This window comes from Crotalus tigris, unplaced genomic scaffold, assembly GCF_016545835.1.
Source record: "Crotalus tigris isolate CLP2741 ecotype Arizona unplaced genomic scaffold, ASM1654583v1 scf7180000023652.331455, whole genome shotgun sequence".
Lineage (NCBI taxonomy): Eukaryota > Metazoa > Chordata > Lepidosauria > Squamata > Viperidae > Crotalus > Crotalus tigris.
Window position 1 is genome coordinate 116,273 of NW_024100099.1, and position 16,561 is coordinate 132,833.

Sequence of the window (16,561 nt, forward strand, 5' to 3'; positions counted from 1 at the left end):
GGGAGCGAACGCGCGGCTTCGGCCGGGGAGTTCGAGGAAAGGGCGCCGGGGGGCGCAGAGCCGAAGGGCTCCCCCGAGGGCATCCGGCCCGGCCCTCCGCAGCTCGGCCGCGCCACCGCGAGGCCCCGTCGGGGGCGGCGCGCTCCGGCTTCCCGGTCTCGGCCGGCAGAGGGCGAGCGGTGCCCGCGGGCTGCCCGGCTCTCCCACCTGCGCCCGGCAGGCGAGCGCAGGGAAGCGGAGCCGGGCGGCCGCCTCCCCCCGCCGGGCCCGGCGCCTCCCCTACCTGGCCACGAGGGAGCGGCGCCCGGCCCCGCCCCGCCCGCCTCGCCGGCCGCCGGGGAAAGAAGTCGGGCCGAGGCCGGGCAAAGGTCGCGGGCGCTTCTCCGCGGGGCGCGCCGGCCGTCGGAACTGCGCCGTCCGTGCCCCCCGCCCCGCCCCTCCCGTGGGCGCCTGGCCGCCGCTCCGGCTCCGGGCTGGGCGCGGACTTCCCTCCTCCGGCCGCCCGCCGCTTTGCGCCTCTTGGGCTGTGCGCACCGCCGGCCCGGCCATGTCGCTGACGGAGCTCTACAGCCAGGTAAGGGGCCGGGGGGGGGAGGGCCGGGACGGGGCCGGGGGTCGCGGCCGGAGCTGCCCGCCGTCTCCTTCGCCGGAGCCCCCGCGGCGCGCCCTGCGGCTCCCTTCCCGGCCGGCGGAGTTTGTTCCTGGAGAGCGCAAGTCCGAGCAGCCCGGCCGGGAAGGCGGCGGGGAGTCGCTCTGGCTCCCCTTTGCCCGAGGGGGAAACTGAGGCCCGGGGGGGGGAATCCGGCACCCGGGCTGCCCCTCGCGTGCAGGCGCCCCGCGGCGGCGCTCCAGAGCCGCTCGGCCTGCTCCCGGGCTCTCTCCCCGGGGAAGGCGGTGGGAGGAGCGCTGCCCGGCCCGCGGGGCTCCGGGGTGCCGGGAGGGGGGAAGGTGCGGCTCGGAGCGAGGCCCCTCCCGGCCCGTCTCCCCAATTGTCCCCCCCGGGCTTCCCCTCCCCTGCTCGCTTCAGGCTCCAACTTCTAGGCGTGGAAGCGGCGGGCTCCGTGGGAACCGGGCGGAGTCCCGGGGGGGCCCTACGGCTGCTTCCCCTCTGCCGCCGCCTGGGAGCCCCGCGAGGGCCGGGACCTTCGCCCCTCCTGGCTCTGGGCGACGCCTTCCCGCCGCCAGCAGGGCGCCCGCTTGGTGGGAGCGAGCCTGCCAGCGCCCGGTGTGGGCTGCCAGCGACCTTTCCCACGTACCGGTAGACCCGCATCCCTGCAGGTCAGCCCCGGGACCGCCACTTTCCCGGCCCCCCCACAGCCGGCCGACCCGGGCGGGAAAGGGAAGCCTGCAGTCCCGAGCCATCGGAGGGGGGGGCAGCAGGTGAGGCTCCCCTACGTGGCGCGGAGGCTCCTGGGACCCCCCGAGGTGAGCTTTCCCCGAGTTGAATTCCGTGGGGTTTGGGCCAGAGGAGCTCCGGAGGGGTTCCCCCGTGGGAGGGAGGGAGGGAGGCAGGCGGACCTTCTCCTCCCCTGCTGCGCTTGGGCCCTTTGCCCTCCGCCTGCTCGCCTGGTGTTGCGGTCATTCTTTAGCTGCAGAGCGAACCCCCTACTCCGGCGGACTCGGGGTGGCTTAGAAAATACAGCAGCAATTCAGACAATTACAAACCTTACATTGTTCCTCCGAAAAGCATCCCTATAGCTGGAAGTTGAGCAGTTTCCAAAGATAAATGGAAGGATAAACTCCAAGTGTCTTTTTCCTACCCCCCCCCCCCAGTTCTGCTTGTAACCCATCGTCCCCTGGCCAGTTAAACTGCGGTTTGTGGGTGCTACTTTCCATTGGACTTGGGTGCAGAGAAGGGAGTGGATTTTGACTGCTCTATATTGCCTGTTACGTTTTTGTTGCTAGACTTTAGGTTGGGACTGTTTTCCTTTGACTTTTCCTTTCCGTTGAAATATGTGGAGCTAATTAGCTGCCTGTCTAGGAGAGGTGCAACCTGCATTTTTTTTTTACAGGTAGAAACCAAACAGGAGAGCCAGTCTGGCCTAGCAGTGGTTAAGGGACCCGGCTAGAAAGCTAAGAGGCCCTGAGTCAAGTCCCATGAAGGCCAGCTGGGTGGCCTTGAGCCGGCATTCTCCCTCAGCACAACCCCCCTCCCAGGGTTGTTGTGGGGAAAATAGGAGGAGGAAGTTGTGTTGGGTATGTTGTAAAAATAATAAAGCTGGGCTATAATTCATCAAGTAAGCAAATAAAAATGCAAGCTGGCAGATGCAATTTCTGAATAAGTTGTCTCCTGCTTTTTAAGCAGGTGGAAAAGGTTAGCTCTCCATCGGCCTTTGATTGCTGACTCCTCTGCAGCGTTGCTGCTGCTGGGTTCAAATTCAGCTTGACTAAATAGAATAATATAAATTGAATATAACTAGAATTCATAAAGAGATTCTTGTTCATAAAGAATCCAGCTTGTTCATAAAGCTTTCAAAAAGAGACTGGGCAATCATTTATCAGAAATGGTATAGGGTTTCCTGCCCGAGCAGGGGGCTGGACTAGAAGACCTCCAAGGTCCCTTCCAGCTCTATTGTTCTATGTTCATAAAATGCATGGAGCGTTTAGTGCAATTTTACTTTTGCTTTGGCGACCAAACAGGAAAATGAATACACAGAGTTCTCGAGTCTGGCAACCAAACTTGGACCAAAAATTATTTTGCGAAGCAAGGTGGCTATTAAGAGAGCTGCGCCTGATTCTGTGATCTTTTTTGCCACGGTTAGTAAGTGAATCCTGCAGCTGTTAAGTGAATCGTGCAGTCAGTAAGCGGATCCTGGTTCCCGCATTGACTCGGCTTGTTGGAAATCGGCCGAGCAAGTCTCCAGCGGTGGTCTCGTGACCCCAGGACGCTGCAACCTTTGCGGATACACGCCAGCACCCAAATTCTGCTCCTGTCACTTTGGGGATGCTCTGAGGGTCATAAAGGCAAGGACCAGTTTCAAGTGACCTTTTTCACTTAAAACGGTCACTAAATGAATGGCTGTATGTTGCAGGCTACTTGTAGTCCTCGTATAATGTCCCCAGTGTCCTTGGAGGACAAAAAGGCTATAAATTGAAAATAGGAGAGGAAACTCCAACTGCATTTCTTGTGCTTTGGTGGAAAAACTACACATTAAAGAGATATTGTAATTATATGAAATATATATATATTACATATAATGCATATTGAAATTATAATAAATGTGATTTATATATATCACATATATTTAGAGAGAGAATATTTCCTAATACAATTACATTTTGAATTTGTCTGGAGCTCATTCTGTTATGTTGGGCATCCCGGTTCTGGAATTCCTCACATAATGAGGGTTTGTACTTATGATTAACCATGGTTAATGTTCTCCTGCTTTCAGAATTGAATTGGTTGCCTGGATTTGTGTAGCATACCACAAATTAAAAGGCAAAACTTCATTTGTGATAAGTTCAACCTTAGTGACTCGATGAGGACTGACGTTCATTATTATTGTTAGATTTACATCACAGCTTTAGTTTTGTAGAACTTGAAGTGGCGCATATACATATCGGTAATTTTCCTTCCCCCTATTTTCTCCCCAACAACAACCCTGTGAGGTGATTTGGGCTGAGAGAGAGGGACGGGCTTAAAATCATCCAGCGAGAGACGACCAGAACTCAACAATCTCTCAATTTCTACTCCACTAATTTTACCTCATACAAAACTGTGTGCTGGTTTGTCCTGCTCTCCAAGTTTTTTTTGTTTGTTTGTTTACTTTGCACTTTAGCTCACAATCCTCAGTTTTCCTTATTTTTTCCTTTCAAGTATTAACTGAATATTGGCCAAATATTGTTTTTTTTCTCTTGATCTAAGCCACAAATGGAAGTTGTAGTCCAAATATCCCTGGAGGGAGCCAGATTGGAAAAAACTGTTTTAACAAATTATGGTAGACTTCCATAAAGTACTGTAAATTCATACAGTGTTATTTTCAGCTGACATATTTTCACATCCATGTAAAATAACACAGACATTTTGAAAATCTATACTGCCATTCTGTCTTGCAGTGCCTGTAAAATAAAATTAAAACAGCTGTGATAAAACATCCTTATTTTCCATGCCTGCTCACAAACACATGATTGTTGTGTTTATTTTGTAAGTTGCAAGATCTGTACAGAAATATCAGAAATTCTTCCAGGCATTTTATTGCTTTTAGGTTTCAGCTATTGCAATTTTTAACCCTGTTGTGCCAGTATATTCTGTAGTCACAGTCAAGTACAAAAATAACATTTCGTGGTTTTCAAAATGTGGCCTTTGCTCAGTGAACACCTTTATTAAAAAAAAAAAGTGTCAGCAAACTCTTTCAGTGTAATTTCAGGCAGGGCTACTATGATGTAAACATTTACAGACTTATTCTCAAGTCAATCTGCGGAAGACTGCAGACTCAGTTAATTTTGTTGTGCCAAGATCACATAGCATTTCTTTGGAATTCCCTGAAGAAGTAGCCTACATACACTAACTTGGAGGAATTTAAAGATTAATATACAATTGAAACCAGATGTTTTTCTTTTGATATTGATAGACAAACAGTTGCAAAAAAAGACATGGAACTTTGTTTTTATATATGATAACTGCAGTGAGATTATTATTTGTGCCAAGTGGAAAGATTTGGCATTAACCACAATGGAAAAATAGTCGGTGAAGGTGATGAATCTTATAGAGGTAGCTAAATTAACTTCCTTGATTAGAGAAAGCACAATATCCAAGTTTATTGTTGAGTAGAAACCCCTTATAGATGTTTTCATGAAATAGAAAAGAAATGAACTTATGGTATGTATGGTTTGGATGATTAAAACAATGAGGCGATAGGGGTTTTTTGTAACTACCAGAGCAAGAGGTAATTTTTGCATTTGTATTTATAATTGCTGTAAAGAAAATGGAAAATTACATCTTTCTATTTTCATTATTTTTGTATTGTTGGCTTTTTCTTTGTTTTCTTTCTTTAATTCTTGTTAGTTTTTAATCACCTTTAAAAAAAAATTACATGTATGTACATACATGTGTGTGTACACACATATCATACATCCATACATACATACACACATATAAATGTGTGTATGAATGTATGTAGATGGAATTCTTGAAGTTTCCAGTACTTCAAAATAATGTGGCTGTCGTCCAAAGTGAATGGACTTTTCTCTCTAGAATTCTGGTACCACAGGATCATTGCTAAGAATTCTGGGAATTGAAGTCCACCCATTTGAAGCGTGCCCAGGTTGGAGGATGTATTCTTTGTCCCTGTTTTCTAAGGTGTGGGTGAGCCTCTTGAAAATAAGTGCAAATTTGTGTTTCAGAAAATGTGGAGGAGAGAAGAATTTTAGCTAAACTCTAGCTCACTGTTTCCCAAGATACATGGGACACTGCAGCCATTTTAGGTACACTAGCTGCCAAGTGCCCGGAGTTTGATCACATGACCATAGGGCTGCTGCGATGGCCGTAAGAGCGAGGATCTGTTCCAAGCTCCTTTTTCCAGGATCATTGTAACTTCGACCGGTTGCCGAATAGAGTGGATGTTAAGTCGAGGACTTACCAATATATTAAATAATCCTTTTAATGTGTGTGTATGTCGGCATCCTACGGCTAGTTAAATTGGCTTTGTGGTTTCTCCTGCAGCTCTTGGGATTTTTGGAAAGGATTTTGGGAGAAGAGACAGAGATTTCTCCATCCTGAATTTTCTAGTTCTCGGGGAATGAGTCTTCTTAAAAGCACTTGTGGATTATCAGTGTCAGTAGGGTTGGATATGAAAAATGAGAGGAATTTGATACGAGATGGGTGGCAAACAAATTTAATAAATAAATCTTAACATCTCAGGTTTGCAAAAGTAGAGTATATTTTACCCCAAAATAGCAGAACAAAAGAAAACTCCCACAGCATGTCTCGAATGTCTTTATGTACGTCAGCTGGAAAAAATACATGAGATTTTTTTTTTTAGGATTGTGTGGTAGGAATGTCAACATGCTGTAACCTGGATTTTGATTTTTAGCTCCATATTAAAGAGCATAAACTGCCCATCTAGATCCAATTTATCAGTGTTATCTTGAAGAAACTGTAATTTTTTTAAAAGATGGCATGCTTAAAATAAATCCATTTTTTTCCTGAATGCTTAGAGCGAGTATGACTATTTTTTTTTATAACAAATTTTTTATAGTTTTTCAGTTTTACACTTGCGTATTTGGAAAGCAACATGGTGATTGGGTTAGTCAATAGTTCAATAACAGCATCTTTAGTACATATCTTGGGTTACATCATCAAAAATTCCTTCTCTATTTCCCTTAACACTTGCTATGTCATATTTAAGCTAATAAATTTCTAGTTATACCAAACTCAGTTAAAACATTTATCAATATGTTTTTGCTTATACATATCCATATCCTGTTTTTAAGTTTTACCTAATTTTAATGTTTAATTGCAATATTCCAATTTAACCTTTAATAGCCATAATATTTAATTTTCAGGTTGCCCAAATTTCCTTTATTTCACTACATAAAAGTTATACTATCTAAAATACACATATTGCTTACGTAAATATATTCTTATTTTATTTCATAAACATTTTCTATTTCTCATCCTAATACAGCACCACAATAATGGAGTATCCTTTATTATCTCAAATCCATCACCTGCATTATCTGGGCTAAACAATAATTCAAAGCTATTTCCTACTAGTTAATTTTCATTTCCCTTATAAGTCTAGGTCCCCAATATTAGGCCAATTAATCCATTGTTTCTTATTATTTTCCAACAATATTTAAATCTAATAGTCAGATTTCCCTTCATCTCAAAGTCTCCCTTTGTTTAGCCCATTAGTTGAAACTTCAGGATCCTCTCTAATAAATCAAAAGACCCCATTTTTAAAATCTAATTCGGGCTTTCTTTTTATGCCAACCAGGCTTCCATACCAATGCTTTTAGATCATCAGATAGATCTCCCTTCATTCTTGTGCATGTTACTTGAATTAAAGGAGACCATCTAATTGTCAATTTTCTAGAGAAACTGGCCCATTTATAATCATTAAATTGTTGCCCTGGTGGCACAGATCCCCGTATTTGCTCTAGTATATTTGTCTTCCATTCAATCTGGTCTTCTTCTTTTTCAGGTTTCGTCTGGTTTAAGTAGAAAGTCATGTCCAATTTTGTAGTTGTTTGAAAGTCTAAGTTTTCAGTAGGCTGTACTTGTTGATCTTTGACGCCCTCCGTCTTGGTATTAACTTTCTTCCGCTTCTGATGTTTTTTGAGTTGTAGGTTCTTTAGTTGCAATCAGGGTTTGATTGTCTAAAATTTCAATAGCTTGTACTTGTTGATCTTTGGAGTCCTCTGTCGATGTTAATTTCTTCCACTTCTGTTGTTTTTTGGATTGTAAATTCTTTAGTTGCAAGCAGGGTTTCGCTTTGTAGATTTAAGCTGGTGCTTTTGTCTTTCAGGCTAGATTTAATTATCTCAGTAGCTTCAAGAATTTTTTCAGATTTGTTGTTGGTCCTCCTCCATTTCTGGCATGGTTATAGATGGTCCTTTAATAAACAGTGAAGGCTGTTTATTAAGCAAGAGTCAGTAAGTGTTCACCTCCACAGTTCCTAAAAAGCAACTTCACTGCCCAGCTGTTCTCTCAGCTTTCAATCTCTTTTAGATAATACCAAGGACAGATCTGGGCTATGAGCAGGTCTCTTTGTCAGGAATATTCACTTGCTGTACCAGGTTTTGCCACAAGATGTCCTCAATAGCATTTAAAGTCTTTTTCAAATCCCAGGCTAGGTTTTTATCCAATTTAAGTTCTTTTTCCTCTTTTTTACAAGTAAATAAAGTAGCAAGTCCCCATGAGAGTAGGAACTTTTTGGGTCCCCAAATATCAAAAAGATGTAAATCCAATTATTTTGTTGTTCTTTTCAAGGCTTTATTTTCCCTAGGTAGTCAGATGCCGCCATTTTAGAGGGTGGGAGGAGAATGTTCCCTTCCCTCTCTCTTCACAGGGGGAAGAAATTTCAAGAAGCTTTTTACAGGAAAATACTTAGGGTACAAAGAAGGTAAGATCTCACCCAATTCCTCCACGGTGCTTTTGAAGTGCTTATTAGTAATTTTGGCCTCAGCTGGTAGCGGCTTAGTGATGGGCCATGTTAATGGCTGATCTTTTCCCCGTCAGTTCGAAGAGCTGCCCGAGATCAAATGGGAGGGCTGTGCCCTTCCGCAATCACATGGAGGTCCTCTTCATGCTCATTGCCCCTCCAGGGCGACTTCCGGCCCTTTACAGGGTCCCCCGGCGGGAGAAAACCGGCGGCAGAGGGAGCAATAGCTCTGAACATCCTGCAGCGCCGCGATCGCAAACCGGAAGCCTGAGTGAGTATGACTGTTTTGATGGGCACACTATTACCTCAGCCCTACGCTGCTATTGTTTAATGTTACAGTTGGGCCTCTAGATAATACAAGTAGTCCTTATGACTGTGATGGAGCCAGCCCATCATAGTCATAAGCTGTGACAGTCATAAAATGGGTCAGTCACATGACCAATACAATTTTGCAATTTTTTTCTATGGCGGTTATTAAGCGAACCAGTGATTTGCTATGGGTGCGGGTTTTGTTTTTTTTTTTCCAAAACCCAATATTGCGGGTTTTGGGCAAAACCGGCACAAAACTCAGTCATGTGACCACGGGGCATCATAAAGGTTGCTGAGTGGCCAAAGTTCAGTCACATGACCATGAAGATGGCCTGACAGTGAACTCCAAATCCAGGTTGCATGTAGCCTCAAGGTAGATCCGTTGTAACTATGAACAGTGGCTAATTGTTTCCAGATTTGGGTGTGTGTCTGTACTGCTATATTCACATAAAGAAAAAAGAGGATTTGTGTGCCTAAAACTAGTGATATGTAATTCAAGTTTTTAAAAATATTGAACAATTCTAATTTTGACATTGGTGGAAGAGTGGTTTTTAAAGTGTTTTTAAATGTCTGAAATTATACAGTCATTCTTCAACTGATACCTGCGTGCTCTCTCCTTCTGCATATGTGTAAAATTCCATTTGATATTTGACATATGTGTAAAATACATAAAATACCCAGGTATAGGATTGTATTCAGATTTAATGAACATTCTGCTTTAACAAATGCTACTCTCCATTAGTCTGTTAAATAAAAGGTTTATTGCACCTCTTCTCTTTATAAAAAAAATCCTAATTCCTTATGAATCAGTCAAGCAGTGTTTGCTGATCTCATATTCTTCACCCACAAAAATTCCAGCTAATGATATATTAAGGTACTTGGAAAGAAATTGTAAGCATCTGGGATCTTTTTTCCACCAGCCTTAAATGCATTATCCTGTGGAGCATACCTTTTAATTCAACTTTTTATTCTGACCTCGGCTGCAATTGTTTCCACTTGGTTTCTCTTCATTCACTTTAAAGGCAAATAAGGTACCGAAATTATTATTTTAATAACTTCTATCAAGGATAATAGTGTTTGATAGGAAACAACTTCTTTTGTGTGACAGTAATTTTGAATAAAGAGCAGTGATTAGCACTGCATTCAATTATCATGTGATGTTTTCAAATCTCGAGACTATCCAATATTACTGTAATAGGAGTCCTTTTTCCTGCCAAATCATGGTTTTATTAGTCATTTGCTTAGTTGTGGATGCAACCAAGCAAATGACAGGTGTGCACAGTATATCATCTAAGTGCACCGTATATTTACTTAGAACTTTTGCATTCAACAGGATTTTGTATTTTGTGAACAGTAATGTCTGGAGACAGTAATGAAATTATGGATACCAATCGTTTTTTCAGTGAAATATTAATATCAGTGGAGTTTGATATGGTTGCAAAAAAGGCAATTAAATGTAGTTTTAGATTGCATCAATCACAGCATAATGTCGAAGTCATGGAAAATAATAGTTCTGCTTTATTCTTTACTAATCAGATCTCGTTTTGATATTAGTTTTGGACATGATACTTTAAGATGGATTCTGTAGGAGAAGGAGGGGCAGAACATGGGGCGGAGTCAAATGAGGGCTCAGCCTTGAATCCCTACATAGTCACAAGCAGACTAAGTCCAACCTCCCTTGAACTGACCCTTATTTAAGTCCAATCAGGTGCCGATCATTCAAGCTTAGTGATGACACTGAATGATGCAATGGTATCATGACCATTGCAATATCCTTGCAGTCATGGATTGCAATCCAGTACTCAGTGATCCGCTTGTGATTATGTTGTTGTCGTGTCCCATGGTCATGTGATCACCATTTGCAACCTTTGCTGGCTTCCTACAAGCAAAGTCAATGGGGAAGCCAGCAGGAAGTCACAAATGGCAGCGATGTGCTTCATGGCGACGTGGGATTCGCTTAAGAACTACAATTGGAAGTGCTGGAATTTCCTTCGCTGAATAGCATGGTCATGTCATGTCATGTCGTGCTTTACAACCGCATCACTTAGTGGTAGAAATTCTGTTCACAATTACCATACACTAAGATGAAAGAAGTAGAAATGTGTAACTGTGAGAAAAAAGAGTGAGGATAAGTTCACTGTTCAGATATAGGTAATCCTCAGCTTACAACCACAATTGAGCCTAACATTTCTGTTGCTAAGTGAGACAGTTATTAAGTGAGTTTTCCCCCTTCTTATGACATTTCTCACCACGGTTGTAAAGTGAATCACTGCAGTTATTAAGCTAATTACAGTTGTTAAGTGAATCTGGCTTCCCCACTGACTTTGCTTGTCAGAAGGTCACAAAAGGTGATCACGTGACCCCGGGACACAGCAATGGCCATAAATGTGAGTTGTTTATGAGTCAGTTGCCAAGCGACTGAATTTTGATCATATGACCATGAGTGTGTTACAGTGGTTGTAAGTGTGAAAAAGTCATAAGCCACTTTTTCAGCGCCATTGTAAATTTAACCGTCCTTAAACCAACTGCTCTAAGTTGAGGATGATCTGTGGGTGAAAGCAGGCCCCGGAGAAGAAGAACGGGGAGGGTCCCTTTCTACCCTTCGTCCTCGTCCTCCTAGCGTTATTCCCGCGCTAAGGCAGGGTCTGCTTGTCAGCAAAGCCGCCTTCATTTGGCTCGATCCAGACTTGTTCTACCATTTCTGACATCCTTAAAAGTGGACTTTCCCTCTTTGTCGAAAATAAAAGGTTGAGGTAGCAATTTGTTGAGAAAAGTTTAATCTGGATTCTTGCACCGTGCAAGGATTTAGACTTGATTGTGAATCTTTGGTTGAACCCAGTTGACTATGTAATAAAAAACAAATATATTAAGTTAAAAAAATGCTAGAAGGTGCTCAGCAGTTGATTTTTCATGTCGTCTGCTTAAAATAATTCTGCTAAATTTGGATTTATTTATATGAAAATAAAAAGTCCTGAACTTTAAGATGTCTTCTCTTTCCCACAAACATTAGCAGGAATCACAATTGTCTGTTCAAATACAATATGTATGCTATCAGAGAAAAATGTAGCTTTTTTCTCATTGAGCTTAACTTCTTTTGACTTCATGAGCATGGCCATTTAGTTCTTTTCTCAGAGATTCAGAAGTTTGATATTTCCTTCTTTAGGATTTTCCCCATTTTTCAAAACTAACCTACAGTCTATTCCTGGTGGTCTCCTATCCAGCTATCAAATAGGCCTGACCCTATTCAGGTTTTTTGACATCAGCTAAGTGCTGCCACCTGCTGGATATGTCTTGAAATGAAAAAGGGTTCGACCAGAACAACCAGAAGTAGAAATAATTGCTTCTAATTCAAATTCATTGCCTGTGTAGCAAGATAACTTATCTGCATATGCCAACCACCCAGTGCCTTCCTTCCTTCCGGGAGAACCAAGAAACAAAAACAAGATGGAGATGGGATGGGAGGAAGGTGTAAATACCTCAGGAAGATAAGGAAAGGAACAAAAGGGAGGAGCAAATCTGGAGTAGTTGAGAAGGATGGAAGAGACAACTGGATAGGGAAGGAAAGGAGAGGCAGGGCAAGAGACTAAGACTGCTTAGGCATTATTACTAAAGGGTTAAAATCAGCAGGTAAACTGCTCCTCCCAGGAGCAGCCACTTCAGAGTAATCTTCAAGAGTATCCACCCTTTGTAGCAAAGAGGCTTGTTGTAGTCATTTGTACCTCTTCCCTACTCCTTTGTTTTCAACTGCTGCTCCTCTTCTCATCAGGGAATGCAAGATGACTGCCCCTCCCAAGCCACAGGTAATAATTTTGGGGGAGAAAAACTCACTTTCCTCCGCTATAATTACTCTTTTTTTGGTATTTTTGAACCTTTCCTAGTCTAATTGTTAGCTTGAGTTTTGAGAGGTTCTTTCCACAGATCCTGAGAACATTGCGCTCTGGCCTCTTGGGAGCGATGAATGACAGCCGCTTCAGGGACATTCTGTGCTTTTTTTTCCTCTTTTCTTTGCCTGCCTTGCTAAACTTGGTGTTTTATCACTCTGTGTCTGATACACGCTTTGTGATCCATTTGTTAAATTACAGACCTACCTGCTGTTGTGTGTTTAGGGAAAAGCTAGGAGAGGCTTCTAGAACAGGGGTCCTCACCGTGGCAACTTTAAGACTTGTGGACTTCAACTCCCAGAATTCCTCAGCCAGCTTTGCTGGCTGAGGAATTCTGGGAACTGAAGTCCACAAGTCTTAAAGTTGCCACGGTTGAGGACCCCTGTTCTAGAAGAAACTTAGGTGAGACACCGTGTTCCAACGAATGGGATGCTGGGGAGTTACCTGCTGAGGCTTCACGCTCACCTTGATGCCTAAAAGGTCCTTTCCAAGAAGAACCGGTGGGAGGAATTCTGGGAGGGAGCTGATCTTTTCCTGGGCTGTGAAGTAGTCAGGCGATGACTTTTTTCTTCGGGACATCGACTTGCCCATCCATATGTCTGCAATTCTTTCTCTTATCCCGCTTCCTTATTCTTTTGGATGTGGCTCTTGATGGGTTGTAGTCTGTGCAGGGAGAGGCGATTGACTTCAGGGGATTCTCTCTGTGAAACTGCTGCATACTTCAGCTACTCCTTCACTTAGGACCGTAGTCGGGACCGGAATTTCTGCTGCTAAGCAAGACGGTTGTTTAAATGAATTACGCCTGATTTTATTACCTTGTTTGCCCCTAACGTTAAGCAAATCACTGCAGTTGTTAAGCAAATCATCTCAGTTATTGAGTCAACTTCCACCATTGAGTGTGCTTGTTGGATGCCAGCTGAGAAGGTTGCAGATTGTGATCCCATGTCCCTGGGACACTGCAACTTGAAAACACATGCCAGTTGTCAAGCATCCAAATTTTGATCCCATCACCATGGAGATGCTGCTCTGGTTGTAGGTACAAGGACTGATCATAAATTGCTCTTTTCCACGCTGTTGTAAGTCCAAACAATCACTAAACAAATTGTTCTAAGTGGAGGATTACTTATACATTGTTTTTAGATATCAAATTGGAAGAAGAGTCTGCTGTTTCTCTTTAGCTAATTCTCTAGTAATCCCGGATGAGTCCGTAAACGTACAAGGCAGCATGCATGGGTCTCGGAGTGGAGGGACCGATCAGCCCCCCTTTGACGTTGTACAAGCAGACACGGATTGAGACGTTCTCTGGAAAATGAAGAATATTCTTATTTCTTTGTAGTAGATGAGCGGTAGGTGGGATTAAATGCGTCACCGGTTTTGAATCGCTGTGCAGCCACAGCAGACCCAAGTCCAGCTGCTGTGGATTCCTGAATCCTTATCTAGCCCAACTTGGCTTGACCCAAGCCAGGTTTTTATTTATTTATTTATTTATGAGATTTATATACCGCTTTAAGTGCAAGCACTCTCTAAGCGGTGTACACCAGTAAGCAATGTATATATATATTGACATTGCCCCCAACTATCTGGGTCCTCATTTTACCTACCCCGGAAGGATGGAAGGCTGAGTCAACCTTGAGCCGGTGAGATTTGAACCGCTGACCTGCTGAACACAGTCAGCTAAAGTGGCCTGCAGTACTGCACTCTAACTGCTGCGCCACCTCGGCTCTTCTGTATAGGTGGTACGTGATAAACTTTTAATCCTTTGAACTCGACTCATGTTCCTGGTTATTTGTGCCTGACATTTCTGTACACGTCACGCAGAAATAATTTTTTTAAAGATCAACGGAGAAGGCACTGATATTCGGAGAGTATCAGGGTTGTTTGGAGTTTATGGGGTCACTCCTCTGTTTCTTCTTACTATGCTTTCTCCCCCCCCCCCCAAGTCTCTTTCAAAAGTGATAATGACTTCATCTTGATGTTGTAAAGTGCCAGCAGCCCCCAGCTGGAAATGGGGTGGGGGCTTTGCCCTACAGAAAGTTCTTGTTTGGCAATCACAATTGGGACAGGCACCTTGGTTGTTAGTCAAAGCGATCGCTTAAGTGAAACCGTGACTGTGTTGATGATCTGACTTCAGCTTTGCTGTACTTCACAGATCTGTGGAGGCCATAAATGTGAGGATTGGCTGTAAAATTACTTTTTCATCACTGTTATAATTCCAAACAGTTGCTCAGCTAGGACTATCTGTATTTTCAGAAATGAAACAATAACATTTCTTAAAGTTGAGCTTAATTCCTGATTATTTCCTATTTTTGGCAACAATTTCCAAGTGTTTTATTTGTGCCTTTCTCTGGGATCTTTTTTCTCAATTTCCCATCTATCGGATCCCCTGGGGATTTACTCGTGGTCTCCCATCCACGAACTAAGTTAGTCTGATGTCTTTAGAGACTGATGTACTTTGTTATCAGGCAAGTTCAAGTAGGTGCTGTAATGTCACAACCTGCTGCGATATTTTCAATAATTAAGTATTGTAAACCTTATTTTGACTGGAAAAAAGATCCGTTGCAAGTAGACATCTTGTTAAACTTAGCTTTTCTAAGAATTGGTGGATTGGCTTGGATTTCAGTAGCTGTTCAGTTTAGGTTATTGATGAGGTAATTGATTCAATTTGAGTGCTTTTAGGTTCTACGCTTTAATTTAACTTTGCTGTACATGTATTTATTTACATTAAATTAATATTTTTAAAGAGAAATTGGACAGATGTCGCATTTGGTGTCTGTGAAGGCTACCTTGCTAGATAGTAGCCATAGTGCAAATATGTATTTGTCATTTCCAGTGGTTGGGACACTTTATGGATTGGCCTTAGCAATTTTTCTCCAGTATCACAGCCAGCGATGAGGATGCTACAAATTGCAGCGAAGCACATACCTCTAGAACTACAGCCGACAGTCTTGTGGCACCTTCAAGTCGAGCTTGTTTATAAATGATTGCAGTACATTTGACAGATTTTAATATGTCAAAGCACCAGACTTACACGCCTGTCCCTCTGGCGGTTGACATGCCAGCTAATTGCATTTAAATTTCCAGGCATAATTTTTTTAAAAAATGTGAGATTCTCTCTTTAGATTGCTTTCTGTATATTTAGAAAGTGTGCCATTTTCTATGCAATGTGCAAAACCCCACTTCTTTTACAGTGGCTGTTTCTTCAGAGGCCACTAAATACAGGTGGCCCTCAATTTACAGCAGTTCTTTTAGTGGCCGTTCAAAGTTACAAGGGCACTGAAAAATGTGACTTGTGACCGTTTTTCACAGTTACGACCTTTGTAGCCTCCCCATGATCATGTGATCAGAATTTAGGTGCTTGGCGATTGACTCATATTTATGACCTTTGCCGCGTCCCGGGGTCATGTGATCCCCTTTTGCGACCTTCTGAGAAGCAGAGCCAATGGGGAGGCCAGATTCAAGGTCATAAAATGGGGCTCAATCACGGTCGTAAGCCGAGGACCCCCTGTATGATGATTTCAGAACTAGTGCTAAACCTCAGAAATCCGAACGTTACTTATGGAAAATTCCCTGGCGTTGGAACTTGGCTTCGCTGTGAAGCTGCTGGGAACCTATTCAGGGAAAGGGAAGGGAAGGCCGGGCTCAGCCGAGCACGTCAGGCCGTGTCCAAGGAATGAATCAAGGGGAAAATGCTTCTCATCACTCATGGCGGAGTTCCTTCAGAAATGTTCTGGTGAGGAGAACGCTCAGTTGATTCACCACCGCTTCCGCCCTGAACGATGCTCACAGCCACAAAAACATCTCTGCTCAACTCTCCGGCTTTAGTCATCCTGGCAAGTGCTCAGGTTGGTTGGAACACCTGGAGCAGGTGAGGATGGAGACACAAGTAGTGAGCCAGAGCCAAAAATCTGCCTGCAGTTTCTCCAAATTTTTCTTCCTCTGTAAGAAGAGGGTGCTTCCATGTTGCTTATTATGCGGGTGGCCGAAGATTTATAATAATAATAATAATAATAACAACAACAACACAACAATAATAAAGTTGGAAGGGACCTTGGAGGTCATCTAGTCTAACCCCCTGCTCATGCAGGAAACCCTATACCAGTGATGGCGAACCTTTTAGAGACCGAGTGCCCAAAAACTGGCCCCGCCCCCGTAGTCATGTGATAGAAATTGGGAGCTTGGCAGCCTGTATGTATTTACGATAGTTGCAGGCTCTGGGTTCAGGTGACCTCCATTTGCAGTCCCCCCAGCTGGCTTCCAACAAGGAAG

General features: G+C 43.6%; 1 protein-coding gene across 3 annotated transcripts in view; it reads left to right on the forward strand.

Annotated features, from left to right (window-relative positions):
• The first annotated feature begins 310 nt into the window (after nt 1-310).
• The window catches only part of LOC120297637 (unconventional myosin-Vb-like), a 213,394-nt gene continuing 197,143 nt past the window's right edge, over nt 311-16,561 (forward strand). The window contains exon 1 of one of the 3 annotated variants that reach the window (XM_039320485.1): nt 311-574. In XM_039320485.1, coding sequence (XP_039176419.1) covers nt 548-574 — 27 coding nt within the window. In that variant the 5' untranslated portion in view covers nt 311-547. Of the gene's footprint in view, nt 575-1,104; nt 1,426-16,561 lie in introns of those variants that run through there. The other 2 variants (XM_039320484.1, XM_039320486.1) reach the window with 2 other exon arrangements.